The sequence below is a fragment of the Cheilinus undulatus genome, linkage group 11, assembly GCF_018320785.1.
Source record: "Cheilinus undulatus linkage group 11, ASM1832078v1, whole genome shotgun sequence".
In the NCBI taxonomy this organism is placed as follows: Eukaryota; Metazoa; Chordata; class Actinopteri; order Labriformes; family Labridae; genus Cheilinus; species Cheilinus undulatus.
Genome location: NC_054875.1, coordinates 40,272,561 through 40,291,582, shown reverse-complemented (window position 1 = coordinate 40,291,582; position 19,022 = coordinate 40,272,561). Strand labels below are relative to the sequence as shown.

Sequence of the window (19,022 nt, the reverse complement as noted above, 5' to 3'; positions counted from 1 at the left end):
AGCGTGACTGCAGTCTTTTATATTTGCTGTAAAGCTGTCATAAAGCTGTCACCTTTTCTCTTAATCATGCTCACACAATGAGGACAGTCATCAGATGCTATCATGCTGGATGTAGAAATATGCTTTTCCTTATCAGACATACCATTGAGTTTACATTCCCTTAGGAGGTCATAAGAAGCAAAACTGGATTCCTTTGTTGTGAAGAGTCTTAGTTTGGTATCTCTGGGTCCCTGTGAGGCATTTGGAAGAAGACAGAGAGGCGCAAAGAGTATAGAAGAGTCACTGGCGGCACTTAAATGGGATTTGTCTGTGGACAGCAGTGATTGGAGCATCCTCATGACTCCACGGAGGGCTAAACTTGGTAAGAAGTTGCTTGTTTTTATGAGTGAATCCATTAGACACGCCTAAAAGTAGCTTCAAAGCACAGAGAGGATAATGTATCAGCTGTTGCTAGGTTTGATAAAAGGAGGGTTGTGAATCAAAAGGGGGTCTGTGGGCTTCGGGATCCATCATTCACTCACCACAGGCACTAATGGATTCAAAGAGAGGCGGTGATGACTGAAACAGAGAGAACACACAGGGGCAACAGGTGTAGGATATTTCATAATATTACAGAGAAAAAAGCAGCACTGCCTGTCTGCAGCTTGAGAATCAAGCAAACTAAACTAAAACACGGGAAGCCAAACAGAAAGGTCGTTCTTGTGTGTCTGAATAGCTTGGGCAATCTGACTCAGGCACCGAGTTCAGGACAGGAAGGGCAGCCCTGCTCAGGAACAATAGCCGGGCTTTAAACAAGTCTTACATAACATGTCCAGGCAGCAGGACACAGTTGACCATGATCCAGTTATAACTGGAGGTGCACAGGATGTAAACTGAGGGGTCTCTTGTCCCTGTTTGACAGTCAGAGATTTAACATGAATAAGCATGAAAATGAAAATCTCACAGGCTCTGAAAAGAAGTCATCATATGATGTTTCTCCCCCTAGACGCTGATCGGGACGTCTTCAGTATGGAGAATGTGGTGACGTCCATATTTTCTGAACGAAGACGCTGCACAACAGAGATGTGGGAAGTAAGTAGTCAGATTTTACTCTACAGAACAAACGAGTCCATAGAATGACAATCAAACACAAACATGGGTGGTTCAGACGCTGAATACCGTATATGCAATATGGTATCAGTATCAGTGTAATTATCACTGGTATCAGTGATGGCAACAGAAACTATACTCTACAATGCAAACAAAGTCAATGAAACAGCATTTAACCACAGACTTAGGTGGTTCTAATCACAGTAGGAGTATCTGTAATGTTGAAGTGCTTCACTGGTATGGGTATTGGTAGATTGGTATCGGCAACATTAAACCCCAATACATGCAAAGTCAATAGACCACAAATCAGAGCAGTGGTTTTCAAACTTTTTTGCCCAAGGCACACCAAAGGTTAAGCCAAAATCTCAAGGCACACAAAAAAGACTCTTTAAATATTGTTGCCGTCAAGACTGCCCATAAGGGGGTAAAAGGGGAGAGCTTTCTGGAACCCAGCCAACTGGGAGATCATATTTAGTTAAACTGTGATAACCACAATATCTAACACAATTTTTAAACACTCTTATCAAAACAACAAAAAATTAGTTTTGTTATTGTAAGATTTGGCCTTCTCAAAAACGCAATCCCATTAAAACAGACTTACATTTTTACTGGTAACATTAACAATGTTGATGGAGACACTGAAATAAATAATTAGGAAAGAAAGGTCAACTTCACAGCTAGGTCATAATGTGAATGAACAACAGGATGCCAGAAAAATAAAGCAGAAGATTCTGAGACAGCTGTAACTAAGAAGAAACTAATAATGGCGAAAAGAGACAACAAATAGGTTGAAGTGTCAAAAATGGGCAAAAAGTGGCCAAACGTTGGCAAGAAGTGGCAAAAATGGGTTAATAATTATTATTTATATTTATAAATGTGGCAAATTTCTGCAAAAAGTGGCCAAACAATGGCAAAATTAGGCAAAATTCAGCAAAAATGGGTTTAAAGTGATTTTAAAAAATGGTGACAAAATTGGGCAAAAATTGGCAAAACTTGGTTAAAGTATTTTTTTTAATGGTGGCAAAATTGGGCAAAAATTGGTTAAAATGATTTTTAAAAATGGCGGCAAAATCGGGCAAAAATTGGCAAATATTGTTTAAAATGATTTTTGTTTAAATGGGGGTAAAATTGGGTAAAGATGGCAAAAATGTGTAACATGATGCAAAAATTGCCTAAATTGGGCAAAAAGTGACCAAACAATGGGCTTGAAGGGACATAAATGGGTTGAAAGTTTCAAAAAGGTGGCATTAATGGGTAACAAGTGTCAAAAAGGCTTTAAAGTTGCAATAAAATGTGGCAAAAAAGGCCAAACAATAGCAAAAGTTGAATAAAGATGGTAGGAAAAGGGTAAAAAGTGATTTTAAAAAGGTGTCAAAATTGGGAAAAATGTCCAAAAGTGAAAAAATTGAGAAAAAACAAGGCAAAAATGGGTAACAAGCTGCACAAAAGTGGTTAAAAGTAGTTGAAAGTGATGAAAATAAATTGCCAAAGATTTGCCAAACAATGGCAAAAGTGGGCATTGGCAAAAAGGTTGGAAAATGGGTCCACAGTAGGAAAAATAAGTGGGAAAAATACCAGAAAGCAGCAAAATGGTTTAAAGGTGTCAAAAGAAGTGGCAGACATAGGTTGAAAAAGAGGCCAACTTGTTTAAATTAGCATGAATAAATAATTCCAACACCTTAACTAAATAATAGCTTGCCATGATTTTCAGCTCTAAATGAGGAAACTGTTAGCCAGGATGCTAGCACCAATGCTACTGATCCAACACACATACACTGATATCAATAAATCACAACTAGACACTACACACCTAGACTTGTCTCAACCACTGAATTAGAGTATCTGCAGTATTGGTGTTGGTGTTGGAATCCGTATCAGTGGGGATGCACAACATTGGAATTTGGATAGCATAATCGCTATTACCAAACCAGCTTTCCCTGGACTTATATACTTATACTGGACTTCCAAAAAACATATAATCAACCGTCTCCAGTTCATCCAGAATGCTGCAGGTTGAGTTTAAATCCGGTAAGGGCCTCCTGAATGTACCCAAAGTTAAATATAAATCAAGCAAAGGTGCAATAAGTCATAATGGTGCTGTTCTATGGAACATGCTTCCTGCTGGCCCAAGGTCTATGGAAAGTTCTCTTAAGATTGGTCTGAAAACATTGCTTTTCACTCATGCTTAAGACTGTTAGGCTTATTTGCAATTTGGCAGTTGTTGCTGTCAGTATCATCATTAGTACTCTTCCACCCAAGTAAAGTCAATAAACTTAAAATTAACCACAACCTAGGGAGGTTCCAGTACCAATAAAGATTTTCAAATGCCTGGTATTGGTATCTGTAGTGATATGGTAGTGAATGTATGAAGTACAACTCAGATACTGTCATTTGACTAAATAACTAATGACTAAATGAGAAACTAGGAGGATTATGATTCTGATAAGATATACAGTAAGTAGCATTTCAGAGCTGAAGTGTCAATATTTATATAAAAAGTGACCAGTTCTTACAGTATCTCAAATATTTCCTAAAATTTTCAAAGATGAAGAAATTCTTAATTTTCACAAATGTAATGGTGTGTGTCTTCTTACAAAGGCTGCTATAGGTTGTGAGAAACTCACCTCTGCAACATGGATCCTGCCCACACTCAGCATTTCCAAATAAAAGTCTGGCTGCAGACTACAGATCTCTCACAGACTAACTAAGACGCTGCATCTGTCAGAATGGAAATACATGTTAAAACTAAAAAAAAAAAACAACAAAAAGTTAAAAACCTGACCTGAAAAATCTGACCACAAAATGTTTAATAATCCAAAGTAAACAGTCTGCTTACAAGAAAAAAGCTTGTACTCCATGAAAACATTCATATGTAGCTAATGTAGCTTATGTAGCTTTGTTAGGTGCGTGACATACTATATAACAGAGCTATAGCTATTGTGGCTAATGTAGCTAAACTAAAGCTCACTAACAATTAACAAAGCAACAAAACTAACATTAGCTACATAAGCTCTGTAGCAACAGGAGCAATGTAGCTTACATAGCTACATTAGCTTTAGCTATGTTAGCCTAAGCTCATGTTGTCAAAGCTAATTTAGCAACATTGGCTTAAGTAGTAATGTTAACTATGTAGCTAGCAAAGAAATTTAGCTTAAGCTTTAGCTAAAGAAACCACCGCGTGTAGCTACTTCCAAAACAAGTCTATACATGATTTAATCCTGCAGTAGACCTCTGACCTTTTTCTGTTTTATTTGTGAAATGTTGCTTAGTCTTAAAAAATATCTGAATCTGTAATTAGGATGCACTGACAAATTACAGCACTTTCATTCTGACAGAGACAGTCTCAAGTTAATGTTCTGCAAAGTGGGCCATCTGACACCTGCAGTCTGCACACAAACCCCTCTTGCATTTCCAGCCAGTTAAGACTAGCACTGCTCAGCACCACCAACCTCCACAGGGTCCTTCTCAATACTACTTTTATTTTGAACTGAAGATTCCATAACGAATCCTTAGCACCCTGCATGCCCAAAACTTATGCACATGACTGTATTTTTACGGCTGCCACTGAGGACTGTTGTTTCAGAGCAGCCTAGGAGAACTGATGATCAAACAAAGGGATGTTAAAATAACACCAGAGAGCTGCCCAGCTGTTGGAATACAAGGTACAGTTAGGAAATTTTCAGAAAGTGAGCTATATTAAAAAGAACAATGAGTACAATGCAATGTGTACATTATGCAATCAGGCTTAAGGCTAATGGGTTGGCCATTGGTTACAGTAGCTAATTTTTAATCACTCTGGGGTTGGATTGGTTCCAGCATTTAACCAACAAACAAAACCATGTATCGTAATTCATGCTGGAAAGGAAATACTGTTGCATAACATCTTGAATACACACCAGAGACACAGAGAATTATGAGGTTATATAGTAAAGGCCATATCCACGGCTGAACATCACACCTGCAGCTGTGATATACAGCAGCGTGAGTTTTATGAATCTATAAACCTGTAATGGGTCTGTAACAGTTTAACACCTGTGCAAAGGACAAACACCTGCAGCCAAACTGAAGTGTGACAAAAACGACTGATGAGAGACACTGAGTGCTGTTCTCCAACCTTAACTGCTTTCTAACCTGGAGGCAGTTTATCTGAGCACCCACAGAGCGGGCAGAGCCACACAGCTGGACGGCCTGATAAGTGTAGAGTTCTGCAACTCACTAGTGAGGGCTGCTCTGGAAAACAAAACAAGACAGACTCTTTACTGCGCCTGCATGGAACACTGTGCTTCCTTTACTAACCTTGACCCAGAATGTGAACATATACATTCAGGTGACCAGCTCCACAGGTAGTTTATGATCCTTCAGATAACCTGTTGGGTGTTTGTGCTGTTTAAAGACATTTTCTGCATAGGAATGTACTGAGCCTGGGAAGAGATGTAAATTAAAAACATTGTAATGTTTCTTTAAATTAATTATTACAGGAATGAGGATTATATCTTCAAACAGGAAAATATCTCTATTACCAAGGCACTCATTATTATATGATACGATAAGATATGATAAGATCCGATGAGAAACGGTGCGGTACAATACGATACAATGCAATGCGACAGGATATGATACAATACAATACATTACAATACAATATAATATGATACGATGCGAAATAATTCAATGCAATATAGTACAATATGATACGATACAATACGATGCAATATGATACCATACCATACAATACGATGGGATAGGATGGGATAGGATGCAATTGGATGCAAAACTATATGATACTATGTGATACTATGCGATACAGTACATTCGATACAATACCATGTGATATGATGCAATACGATACGATACGAAGCGAAACAATACAATACAATGTGATACGATTCAATACTATATGATACGATACAAAGAGATACGATGTTATACAATGCAAAACAATATGATACGATATGATACGATGCGATTCAGTACAATCAATACAATACAATGTGATACGAAACGATACAATACGATACGATACAATATGACGCGAAACAATGCATCATACAATGCACAATACAACACGATACAGTACGATGCAACGCGATACAATACAATACCATATGATACGATATGATATGTTACAATATGATATACCACATGATACCATATGATACGATAGGATATGAAACTATATGATACCATTTGATACAATATGATTCGATACCATATGATACAATATGATGCGATACGATGTGATGGGATACAATACAATATGATATGAAGCGATTCCATACCATACGATCCCCCTCATTGTCCCCATGGGAAAATTAATCTTGGACTGCATGTGCTTCACACATCAAGTTGCCTCAGAAGTACTGATAAATGAAAAACAGTAGCAACAAATCTACATCTAAAGACACACCAATTGCATGCAGCATATTGCACATTATTCATATTGCACAAGATCTTTCTAATACACAACATTAAGTGCCTCAGTCTTGAGTTTTAGCAAACTGTGCATTTGTTCATCATGTTATAATATTGTTTACATCATATATTTCCATTATTGTTGGTAGAAGTGGTAGTAGGAGCAACATTAGTTGTCATAATCTTTGTTGTAGTGTTGCAATGTAGTAGTTATGGTTGCTACAATTTTAAAAACAACAAAAACCTTTACATTGCATGATTCTCCTTCTCTTTCTTCTGTTCATCATCATTATTCTTAGTAGTAATTCAGGAGCAATAGTATTGGTAGTTGTAGTTTTAAAAAGGTAATAAAGCAGTCATGATAACAAGTATTACGTTTTCAGAACAGCAAAATCTAAAGTTAAAGGAATTTTAAATGCAAAACGTGAAAATCTGCTAGACAATGAACAATACAAAACATCACATACAGGTCAATGGTTATCTACCATTAAGTCTGGTCAGTGGTTCTCTGCTGGTCTAGCCTCAGGACTCAACACCGCCTCCTCAGTGAGAAACCACAGTGAGAATGTCTGAGAATTTTCAACCTCTCAAAGTCATTTAGTGAAAGGTCTGAAGTTTGGACACTGGATTATAAAAAAGTGACTGAAAGATTAAAAAAATTTAGAATTTTTGCACTGAAATATCTAAGCTTTAAAGTATCTCAAATGTTTTCTAAAGCGTTGAAAGACAGAGAAATTCTTAACTTTATAACATCTTTTCATGGAGTCTGCAATAGGTTGCAAATTCAATTGCATAATCTCACCTCTGTAACACTGATTCTGGGAGAAATGCATTTAAAAGAACACTTCCACATTCACACAAAGGGCATGTGTACAATTTCCTTATGAGGTGCTGTTTCAATTGAACAGTTGTCAATTCAAAATAAGACGTAAATAGTGGAGATGGGCAGTGCTAGTCTGTACTCATCATATTGTGCTATTGTTTTGGTTGAGAGCCCCTGGTGGCAGAATTTTACATTGTGTGTTGACGAAAACAAACTTGCATACACACATTTTATGTTTTCTTTTTTCTCAGGATGACAAGTTAGTATTGATTATTTTTAAGGGTTCTTAAATTGTAGGTGTTTTCTATGAACAGCTTTGTTATCATTGCAAAAGGAGATAAAGAAACAAAATGTACTTATTATCACGAACAGACTGAGTCAAACAAAATGTAAGCTTGGTAGCCTGCGTATTCCATACATTTAAGACTTTTTGCTTTAGTGGCAACTTCCCTGATCAAAGTGAAGCCAATGGGGAAGTGCAAAAATTGCAGTCCTTCAAGTGTCCACCTCAAGGTGGCTAGAAGCACCAGCAATCACATGCATGTAAAAATGGCAGTTTGTTTTTTTCAAGAAGAAAAAATGTTTTTTCTGCCTGATGAAAAAATAAATCTTGTCCTCTGAGTGATTCACAGTCACATTCTGTTCGGATGTGCATTTCCTTTTATAACTTCCCTTTTCTGTTTTGAGAAACATGATTGATGCATTATATGTGGCATGGCTGTTATGCTTGCAAGCTAGCGTGCTGTAGCAGTTCGTCTTCAGCTCCATCTCTTTGTTTCCTGGTAGATCTTAGTCTAACTGAGACAGAGTTTACAACACTGCAACCACAGCAGACTGGAGCCAAAAGCCCCCTTATGTAACCAGATGACACAAAGGTTTTGTCCAATTGTTTATACAGTCTTTTTGCCACTTTTTCCAATAGAGCATGAAAGCAGTACTGCGACCCTCTTTTGGACCCTGACCCACCCCTTGAGAACCACTGTACTGGAGGTTTCTGCAAGTTTAAAAGGCAATAGGGTAAAATAAGATAATTGATTTGATTAGCATTTTAATTAAAAGTGTTCTTGAGTAGGGGTTTTGTGATTGATGAAACAAGTCCAGACTTGTCTACGAACCAACAAAATGTTCACCGTGCACCTGTCACCTGTCCACACACGCGCGTCTCAGTGATGTCACGCTAAACAAACCAAAGGCGAGTAATTAGGCGGTGAAAAGTTCCCTGAGAGACCGTCAGTGTGGTGACTCCGGGTAGTTCCTGCCCAGAGGCGAAGGGAAAGCGCACACATGCAGCACAGCAGTGCGCCTGTGCTGCAGCATGGCCGAGCGTTATTACGCACTGCACAGTGAGAGGACACGTCTGGAGAGGTAGAGGCACTCTGGATGCGGGGACGAAGAAGGGGAAGCTCGAGAGGATTTCTGAGGACAAAATGCGGAGTTCCGAGCTGCTGACAGTGTCTTCGTTGTACAATAACAAGAGGGTCTTGTGGCTCGGTCTTCTCGGGCTGTGAGTGAATAATGTCTGCAGGCAGAGATCTCCTGATTGGGAAAGTTGTTCGTCGGTTGTTTTGATCTGAGACAAGATGCATCTGTTTCGGACTCACAATTACCGAGTGTTCCCGGACCGATTCTCAGTGGAAACACCGAGCATCCGAGGCATCAGCTGGGTATGCTGTTTTCATCTTTACTTTAGAGAACAAACTGTGGAGTATGTCAGGGAGATCTGGCACGAGGATGTACTCTGTATAGTTAAACAGACTGTGACACACGAGGATGATCACGATAGTAATGCCTCATCAATTTTATTTTGATCAGTGGTATGATTGCTTCTATAAATGTAGATTGAGCTCTAGTAAAAGTTAAAATCTATGACACCTAAAGGTACTTAAATGAGTATTTTGGCACCAGTAGACATCCTTTTAATGCAGAATTTCCCTTTATAGCGCTCTATATTTTGTTGTTGGACCATAACAAGTGAGACAAAAAAGCTTAATCTCTGTTTAATGGTCCTTATCTGCAAAGCAGTTAACTAATATTGCTTACTTAATACTTTATTTCTCAACTTTAAATCAGCATGTAAAAAGCATAAGAAATAAAAATCTAAAAGCATGAAATCACTGTAGTTCACAGTTAATTTGATATTAATTAAACACAAAGAGTCACATGTGTCAAAGTGTTCCTAATAAACATTTAAAGTTAAAAGTAAGTGAAGCATAGACTGGCATTTAAGTAATTTGGAGTCCCTGAGCATTAGCCAGTATCAGGCCTTTCCCAGTGTTGGTAAAAGCAGTCATAGTGAGTGAGCAGAATATTCTGCAGCATCATTTTTAGATTGCAAAGCCTGGGAACTGCAGTACAGCCATATCTGAAATACAGACACCCAAATACCCAGCAGTACTTGCACATCACCTCTTACAACATCATCATAATTCAAATATAGCACATCTAAATACTTTACAAGGCTCAAGGTAAGGTGCAACTTAAAAATGTGAAAATATATGCTCACTTCTGGAGTAGTATCCCTCCACAAATCATATGTTTTCATGTATTGCATGTCGTTTTACCACACAAAATCCATCAAGTTATAATGTCAGTATGTCTGCACAGATTTATCTAACCATATTTGCCTGATTTTGGTGATATAGTTGGGCCCTTTTTAGATTCAAAAATCATGTCTTAGAGATGCGCAGATTGTCAGAATCAGGGCTGATGCTGATTTAAATCAGTTTATTAGATGGCTCTTAATGACACCAATGTTTTTTTTGTTTTGTTTTGTTTTGTTTACAGTTCCTACAATGTTCTCTCATGTTCATCACAGAACACTTCAGTTTGTCCGACAGATCTCTTCTTCTGCCCAGTAATACATCTCATCTCTGAATCAGCCATTAGGTGTGCTCGATGCCTGCATGAAATTGCTGTAACACTACAGATAAACATTTGCTGCTAACATTGGTTCAGGCCCGCATTATTTCCAGAAGGCCAAGAGTCGATTATGGCCAATACAGATGTTGGAACAGATGCATCTGTGCATCCCTAGCCTAAATCACTAAAGTAGTTTTAGACATACTCTACACATACCTCATGTTTCATGGATGCCTATAAATGACCATAACTAGCCGCCTCTTTAAGCATGACGCTCCATGGAATTGCCAACCATTGTCTTAAAGGAAAACCAGTATAGCTCATGATCTAAAATACCTTACTTTATTGTATTTCTGATCCATATCAGTATAAAAGCATGAACAGTATTTTTGTACCTCTTTTTGTGGCCAAAAATTTATGGCACAGCTCACAAGTCAACAGCACTAAAGACATAGACTTTGACATTTCTGCCAATGGTTCTCTAATAAATTTCACTGATAAGCAGCCTACAATTCACAGCTTTCACATGACGTCATGGAACGGTGAGAGCCGCTTCCTGCTGCTGTACACTGTAGAGAAGCTGACAGTCTCAGTTGCCACCTGTGTGTTCTAGCCAGTTTTATTTTTATTCTAATGAAAGAAAGTCATTGTTCAACTTAATGCACTTACCAATAAGGAGGCGAGCCCGGCATTACTGAACCAGGGATGAACAGTACTGGATTTTTGTCAATGTCTGATATGCCGAAATTACCATTTCAACTCGCATTTTTAATATTAAAAGAACACCAAGTGTCTCCAGTGAGGTTTAGTTGAGCTGTGCTGACTTTATGCTTGAGGCTTTTTAAAAATGTTCAGGGCTCATGATGGGTCCCCTTGAGTGTGCGGCGCCCTGGGCAACCACCTGATTGTGTGGTTGACAATTTGCCAATATTTAAGGGTGCTTTATGATTTATACTGCCAATACGTACGGCCAGTATCACTGGCTGTAAATATAGGCTGAAATTTTCAGAATTACCCATACTGATATTTAACTTTTTTTGGTGGATATCTGCTGATAAAGATGCCGATAATATTGTGCATCCCTATACAGGACCTTATCTGAGAAAAGAAACCCAGAGAGAAGCCTATAGTGAATAGATAATAGCAAAGAAGAGAGTTCTCCTACAATAATCTTACAGTATTTCTGTTGTACTTACTCTCAGATTGCTTTGGACAAAAGCATGTTTCCTCTGCACATACTGTAGCCTGGCATGCCAGATAGACTCATACATCCATGTCATAGGATAGATTTCACATTCATCTGGGAAACCGCCCATGTCTGGGAAGGGCAGGACTTTTAAAAACAATTTGCAGAAGAAGATTGGATGGATGTTCTGTCTGTCACATTCATGACAGGCCAATTAGAGTGACAAGACAAAATGAGGTAATAGACATGTGCAGCTCCAATGCTAACCTGAGCTAAACAGGCTGGCACTACTGTAGTGTTTGAACGGCGAACGCGTATCTTCGGCTAAATCCATGCCAAAGCGTCTTCTGCCCTTGTTTTAATTAAGAAATGTGGTCAAGGTCTGATTAAACTGCTGCTTTTCTACAGCTACATTCAAGCTAAATGCTTCCGTGATGTTTGCTATTGTATACACCTGCTTACAGTACAACTAAACCCTGCCCATAACTATTGCAAACTCATGCTGGAAGAGGTCATCAGAAGAGCAAAAACATTATTTCTGTCATGAAAAGCTTTCAGTGCTGTTCTTTGCTCTTTATTAATAAATAAATGTGGTCCAATTCTGATGAAACTGTTGCTATACTATAGTTACATTCAAGCTAACAGCTATACTGGAGGCAACCATTGCTAACAGCTTCGAGTAGTAGCTACTGTACCACTGTGGCTACCCGATCCATCCCAGAAACCCGATTTGAACCGCGCATGTGCAAACATGCGTCTACATAGATTATGGATGGATCAGGAAGCCACAATCATGCCTGGAGGTACTGCCATGTTCTCCTCAAATTAAGTTGATTGGTCCAAATTTAGGAAGTTCTCAGGCATCTATGTCCCCATTCGGCTAAACACCCATTTAAATTAAGTTTCACCTTCTAGTCTAAACTGGAGAAAATCCTTAGAAAACAGTTAAATTCCTCACAAGGTCATTATGTCAGCAGGTGTGATGTTAGCCTGGTATACTCTGTCGAGCATGGCTAGCATTAGCAGCTAGCTCTGCCAGCCTTCGTTCCACTTTGCAGATTAATATCCTGCCTTGATATGTGGCTTTTTATCACTTCGGTTAAGTAGTTATACATGAGTTCAATCCTCCACAGCCATTTTATTTCCATTTTTATACTTAAAAAACTCATACCGGGCTGTTCCTACTACATGCTAACAGCTAAGCTTCTCATACTTACGTCCGGTGAAGTGCCGGGGAAAGCTCAGACAGGAAGGCAGCGGCTATTAACTGAATTTACAGCGACCGCTAGAGGCCAGAGGTTCATCACAGTTAAAAAGAGCATTATAGCCTGGTTTATGAACAGCGCACCACCTGCATCTCTAGTCCGAGCCGTTGTCAGTTCAGCATAGATATTGTAGATTGGAGCTTTTCAAGAAGGATAAACCTGAAGACAGTCAAATCCATCTCCTTTGCAAGGTTACTCTGCACGGTTATGTGACTGAAAGATATGAATATCCAAATCATAAGTAGATATCCCAATGCTAATATATTTAGCATAACACTGAAAATTTCAAGTTAAGTTAAAGTACCTTGATACTGTAAGATTGAGCACTACTATACCCGTAACCACTAAACGCCACCATGGTCACCATGCTTATCACCCTGTAACTCATTATCACCCCCATTTGTATGCCACCAACATTTAATTGTGAGGTATCTTCATTTAGTATTGCTCAAACAGATCATTACCACAAAACACAAACTCAGAGATGGCATTTGCTTTCTGTAAATTCCATCTGAGTCTGAAATGACTGCTGGGGAACACTGATGAATCTAAAAACCCATAACCATAATTTGTTGTGCAAATTAGCTGAAACCGAGCGTCTGACACATGGAGGTTTAATAGCCTTAAAAGCTTTTTGTTAAAGAGCAACAGCCATCCATTCTGCAGGCAAATTAAATACAATTTGTTCTAAAACAGAATGTGTTAAAGTGACAGACGAGTTAGCCTGGCTTCTCCTCACCTACACTGTGACACTGTTAAACCCCCTTAAAACAGCAGCCTGCAGATATTCCAAGAATGCTTTTAGTGGACTGAAGTGGATTTCTCTATTGTTTTAGCAGCTCCGGTGTGGGGACACAAGATGGTAACAAACACAGAGGTTTTTTAAATCAAAGTCTAGTTATTAATAGTGTATTGTTCCCCTGCAGCACACGCCCCCTCCGTTTATGTGAGTTTGTAGTGAAGAATACACAAAGGGGGAGGTAATTGTTTCCAAGTCACAGGAAGACAGAGAGTGGCGGTGAGGCTCTCAAGTTCTAAATTTACTTGACTTTTAAGTATCAATAGGTCAAAGATGACTGTAAATCTCTACAAGCCGCCTTCTCAACTTCCCGCTGTTGAAAGCCAAATATCAGCGCCATGTTTTTCACAAAGCTGCTCAAAAGGTTAAACTGGAATAAGCTGTAAATCTAACTGACAGTTTAGTTTTGGCGTTTAACACTGACCTGACAACCTGATTTTATTAATCCCTATGTTAAACTCCCAAATGTCACACAATGCAATGTCTGTGCATCAGGTGAGTTTGTGTTTATTCAGGTGAATTACTCATCACACTGACGCATTATAGGTCAATCCCAAGATTTACACTGCCGAAGATGACAGCATACAAAAATCAATCTTATCATGAAATCGCTAAACACAATAGCCCGCCATTGCTCACATACTTGAGAGGATTATTTGTGATTTACTGGCATAAAAGCTGTGCCTCATTTCACTTCATTGTACAGTGATCGTATTTCTCTGATCCGCCCCTCAGAGAGGGAAGCTCACCTGCTGCAATGACGTCATGCTGCTGTTTCCCAGGCATAGAAATCGTAAATTTGAGAGATTCTGACAAACTGTTGTTAATTTACAGCTTCTGGATTATTCAACAGCTTTAGGGTAGTGGAAATATGTGACACACGGAGTCATATTTAGGAAAAAATAAAAAGAGGTGTTAACCCTAAATCCAGAAGAGATGGAACACTGTGTTAAATTAACAATAACAGAATATAGTGATTTGCAAATCCTTTAACCTAAATTCAATTAAATACAGGACAAAGACATCATATACTAAATGCCCAAACTGATAAATTCTGCTTTTTGGGAGATATCCACATATCCTAAATTTTGTACCTGTAATATGTTCCCAAAAAACTGGGACCGGAGTATGTCAACCAGTGTGTTGTATTCTTTTCTTTTAAAGTATCTGTAATTTGATTAAAAAAAAAAATATATATATATATATATACACAGTTGAAACCAGAAGTTTACATACACTATATAAAAAGGCACATAAACTTTTTTTTCTCACCGTCTATCATTAAATCAGATTAAACTTTTCCTGTTTTTGGTCAATTAGGATTACCAAAATTATTTCTATTTGCTAAATACCAGAGTAATGAGAGAGATCATTTTTTAGATATTTTTTTATTATTTTCTTGAGAGTCAGAAGTTTACATACATTTCATTAGTATTTGGTAGCATTGCCTTTAAACTGTATGACTTGGGTCAAATGTTTTGGATATGCTTCCACAAGCTTCTCACAATAGTTTGCAGGAATTTTGGCCCATTCCTCCTGGCAGAACTGGTGTAACCGAGCCAAGTTTTCTAGGCCGCCTTGCTCACACATGCCTTTTCAGCTCTGCCCATAAATTTTCAATGGGATCAAGATCAGGTTTTGTGATGGCCACTCCAAAACATTGACTTTGTTATCCTTAAGCCACTTTGTAACCAGTTTGGCAGTATGCTTAGGGTCATGGTCCATTTGGAAAACCCATTTGTGCCCAAGCTTTAACTTCCTGGCTGATGTCTTGAGATGTTGCTTCAGTATTTCCACATAATGTTCTTTCCTCATGATGCCATCTATTTTGTGAAGTGCACCAGTCCCTCCTGCAGCAAAACAACCCCACAACATGATGCTGCCACCCCCATGTTTCACAGTTGGGATGGTGTTCTCAGGCTTGCAAGCTTCCCCCTTTTTTCTCCAAATGTAACGATGGTCATTATGGCCAAAAAGTTCGATTTTAGTTTCGTCAGACCACAGAACATGTCTCCAAAAATGAAGGTCTTTGTCCCTGTGTGCATTTGCAAACTGTAATCTGGCTTTTTTATGTTTCTTTTGGAGTAATGGCTTCTTCCTGGGAGAGTGGCCTTTCAGCCCATGTCAGTACAGGACTCGTTTGACTGTTGATGATGACACACTCTTACCAGCTTCAGCCAGCATCTTCACAAGGTGTTTTGCTTTTGTTCTTGGGTTGAGATGCACTTTTCGGACCAAAGCACATTCATCTCTGGGACACAGAACCCGTCTCCTTCCTGAGCGGTATGATGGCTGGACATTCCCATGGTGTTTATACTTGCGTATAATTGTTTGAACAGATGAACGTGGCACCTTCAGGCATCTGGAAATTGCACCCAAGGATGAACCAGACTAGTGCAAGTCCACAATTCTCTTCCTGATATCTTGGCTGATTTCTTTTGATTTTCCCATGATGTTACACAAAGAAGCAGTGTGTTTCAGGTGTGCCTTAAAATACATCCACAGGTGTGCCTCTAATTAACTCAAATGTTGTCAATAAACCTATCAGAGGCTTCCAAAGACATGACATCATCATCTGGGCTTTCCCAAATTGTTTAAAGGCATAGTAATCTTAGTGTATGTAAACTTCTGACTTTGAGAAAAGTAATAAAAATTGTCGAAAAAAATCATTTTTTTCATTATTCTGACATTTAGCAAATAGAAATAATGCCCCTTATTTCCAGATTCTCTGAATCTTTTCATAGTTTATGGACTGTAGATGGTGAAATCTCTAATCTCTTTGTAAGTGCACATTAAACTGTTGTGCACTTGCAAGGAGTTTGATGTGCAAACAGACTGTTTACCCATGCAGTCTTTAACAAAGAGGAGAACCTTGAATGACTGAGTCTTTCATGAGTGCTCCTTTCATGCCCAATCATGGTACTATTACTACTCACCAGTGGAATGTTGCAGGTGTTACTGTGAGCATTTCCACATATTCCACATATTTCCCAGTATTTTCTTGCCTCTGACCAAACTTTTTTGGAACGTGTTGCAGAATCAAATTCAGGACACATATTATATTTGTGTTGTATTAAAAGGGTTGAGGTTGAAAAGGATATAAAAATCACTGTTTATCTCTTTTTTGACCAAAATTTAAGTCATATTTTTGTTATAAGAGAACTGGTTGGATTTTACTGCTGTTGAAACCAGTAAGCTGGTACCTAATTTGTTTTAAAGTATTTTTATCTTCAAATAGACCCTGTTACCCCCCTGGAACATTTCTATTGATGTTTTTCAGTTGCTGATCAATCTAAATGCAACAAATATGTCCATCAATAAGGTAAGCTGGCCAGGACTCAATTCAACTTTCAATTTTAACTTTCTTTGAGCTTTCAGCCAAAGTATGATGTCAGTGAAAGATGGCTGCTGTCATGTGATAATTATGAATAACAAGGTTCATTTGTATCCATCCATGGATTGACTTCCATTTTTCCAAATTGCCCTTCAGTCTCCCTGCTCATTGAGGTGAAATAGCAACTATAAGCACGATTAAACTGGCACTGAGGCATTCGCTAATCCCTTCTCTGAGAGCGCACGTGCAGACATCTCTGACAGTCAGCTCATTTTTGTCGTCATCATAAGGAGATGACATTAGACATGGAGACTAAGCAGAACTAAATCATTCTATTGTAAAGTTTCCTGTCTGTATTCAGAGCAGGAAGGACTTGTTTTTACACAGGGAGTACATGCCATTTTGGTTGGGCGATAACTGTAATTAACTCTGCTATATGCGCTTTTATAGAGTCATATTCAGACAAATATACTTTCATTTCAACCAAAATTATATGGTTTGTTATGTTTATCTGTCCCATTACCAACCAGACATACATAAAGAGCCAGTACTTTTATTTTATGAGTCAGCTAAAACAGCTGGCAGTGTGCCGTTCAGACTGCGGTCTTGTGACGTAGCCAGCTGAACAGCAGAGCAGACAAAACAATCTGCAAAGTCTCTTTGTTTAAAGCCTGGAGACACTTAACAGATGTTTATCAGCAATGTGAGGAGTGGATCGCAGCTTCCTGATCAATTCAGACAGACTGTATGTGTGAGTCTCAGCCACGTGTGATGGCATACTTAAAATGTTTGTGCGAGCTGTTTTTACAATGCATGAGCACAACACAAAGACAGAAAATTCCTCTAGGTATGAAGAGATACCATTGTTCTGTTTGTCAGAGGTTCGCCACATTAGCAGCCCTAATTGCTGTGCCTGTTTGTGTGTTTTTACTCACTTTCTAAGGATCCAGACTAAGCAAGACAAGCTAATCACCTGCAAGCTAACAGATTTGGAGGGAAATACTTAAACTCATTAATTGCATTGAAACTGGCCTTATTTGTCTGTGATTTAAATCCACTGAGAGCTTTTGTCTTGGGAGTACAGGTAGACGACAGTAGCTGAGAGATAGGGATCATAAAGACATAAAAATGTAATCCAGAAAGAGGAAATACAGCCTAGACCCAAGTACAGACATGGGAATGTTGAATATTTGTACATGTGGTAAGGTTTTATAAAAGCGGATCTCAATCTTCATTGTTTCATTTTATTCTGATTTGTGGAATAGTTTGGGGAATATGTGGGTTGCTATATCCGTCCCATGTGGGACTGTCTGGGTCCCATGGTGGTCTCACCTGTGACTCCCCATGTGAACTGCAAGTGTGAATCAGCCAATATGAGACCAAAAGAGGCCTGTGATTGCCCATGTGGACTACAAGTAGAGCCAATCTTGGATATCTAGAGATGAGGCCTATATGGGTCTCATATGGGCTGAGCCACACTTTTAAAAATTCTCGGATTGCCCAGTCTTGTTATAACTAAGATATCTGCAGGAATTGATACTTCCTTCAGGAACACTCGTCATACAGTTAACATTTTTATTGTAAAATGGGCTTATAGTTTTACTTGGAAGAGAAGGCTCTGCTAAGAAGATGCTCCCCAGGTTAGTCAAGCTGCATGCTTTGACTTTCCTGGTAGGCCAGGGCTAGAAACCCCCGTATGGATGGATACATTTATGGCAATGTGAATTGAATACAATAAAATTAGTTAAAAGGCAATTAATCCATAACTGCATGAATCTGAATAAGGGTGCAACAAGCTTTATGCTATAAAGGAGGAGGCTGGGGTGGAGGAGGTTAAGGTTTACCAGCAGCAGCAGCGTGGTGCTTCAGCATTAATGCAAGCAGGGATTAGTGAGAAGTACATCATGTTTAAATGGATCGCTGTGTTGAGAGAAAGAGCTGTGATTGGCCGTGGGAGCTGGGAGGGGGGGAATATTTGAAATCAGCTGTTAATAGCTGGGCATATGACTTCAGCAAAGATGGGCATATGACAAAGAAATGTAGCTATAAACACTTTGAATTTCTAACCTTGAAAAGCAGATGGATTGGCCAACGCAGATCCATCTTGCAAATCTCCAATCTGAAATGATTGGGCCAGGTCTGAAAACAGACCAAACTAATCAGCAAGGACAGGGATGTCCAACCTTTTTTCCACATACGGAAATATATAAGGATATCGGGGTCACTTTAATATCCACAAGGCGAGGTGTATAGCA

The 19,022-nt window shown here is 38.8% G+C and overlaps 1 protein-coding gene and 1 long non-coding RNA gene across 7 annotated transcripts in view; one reads left to right on the top strand and one right to left on the bottom strand.

Annotated features, from left to right (window-relative positions):
- Nucleotides 1–19,022, bottom strand: part of LOC121517285 — a 52,185-nt gene that overhangs the window by 1,562 nt on the left and 31,601 nt on the right. The gene's annotated exons all lie outside the window — the stretch shown is intronic.
- rapgef3 (Rap guanine nucleotide exchange factor (GEF) 3) overlaps nt 988–19,022 on the top strand; it is a 53,525-nt gene continuing 35,490 nt past the window's right edge. The window contains exons 1-3 of one of the 6 annotated variants that reach the window (XM_041798945.1): nt 8,548–8,988; nt 10,109–10,178; nt 16,714–16,755. In XM_041798945.1, coding sequence (XP_041654879.1) covers nt 16,741–16,755 — 15 coding nt within the window. In that variant the 5' untranslated portion in view covers nt 8,548–8,988; nt 10,109–10,178; nt 16,714–16,740. Of the gene's footprint in view, nt 1,072–5,348; nt 5,433–8,547; nt 8,989–10,108; nt 10,179–16,671; nt 16,756–19,022 lie in introns of those variants that run through there. The other 5 variants (XM_041798949.1, XM_041798946.1, XM_041798944.1 and 2 more) reach the window with 5 other exon arrangements.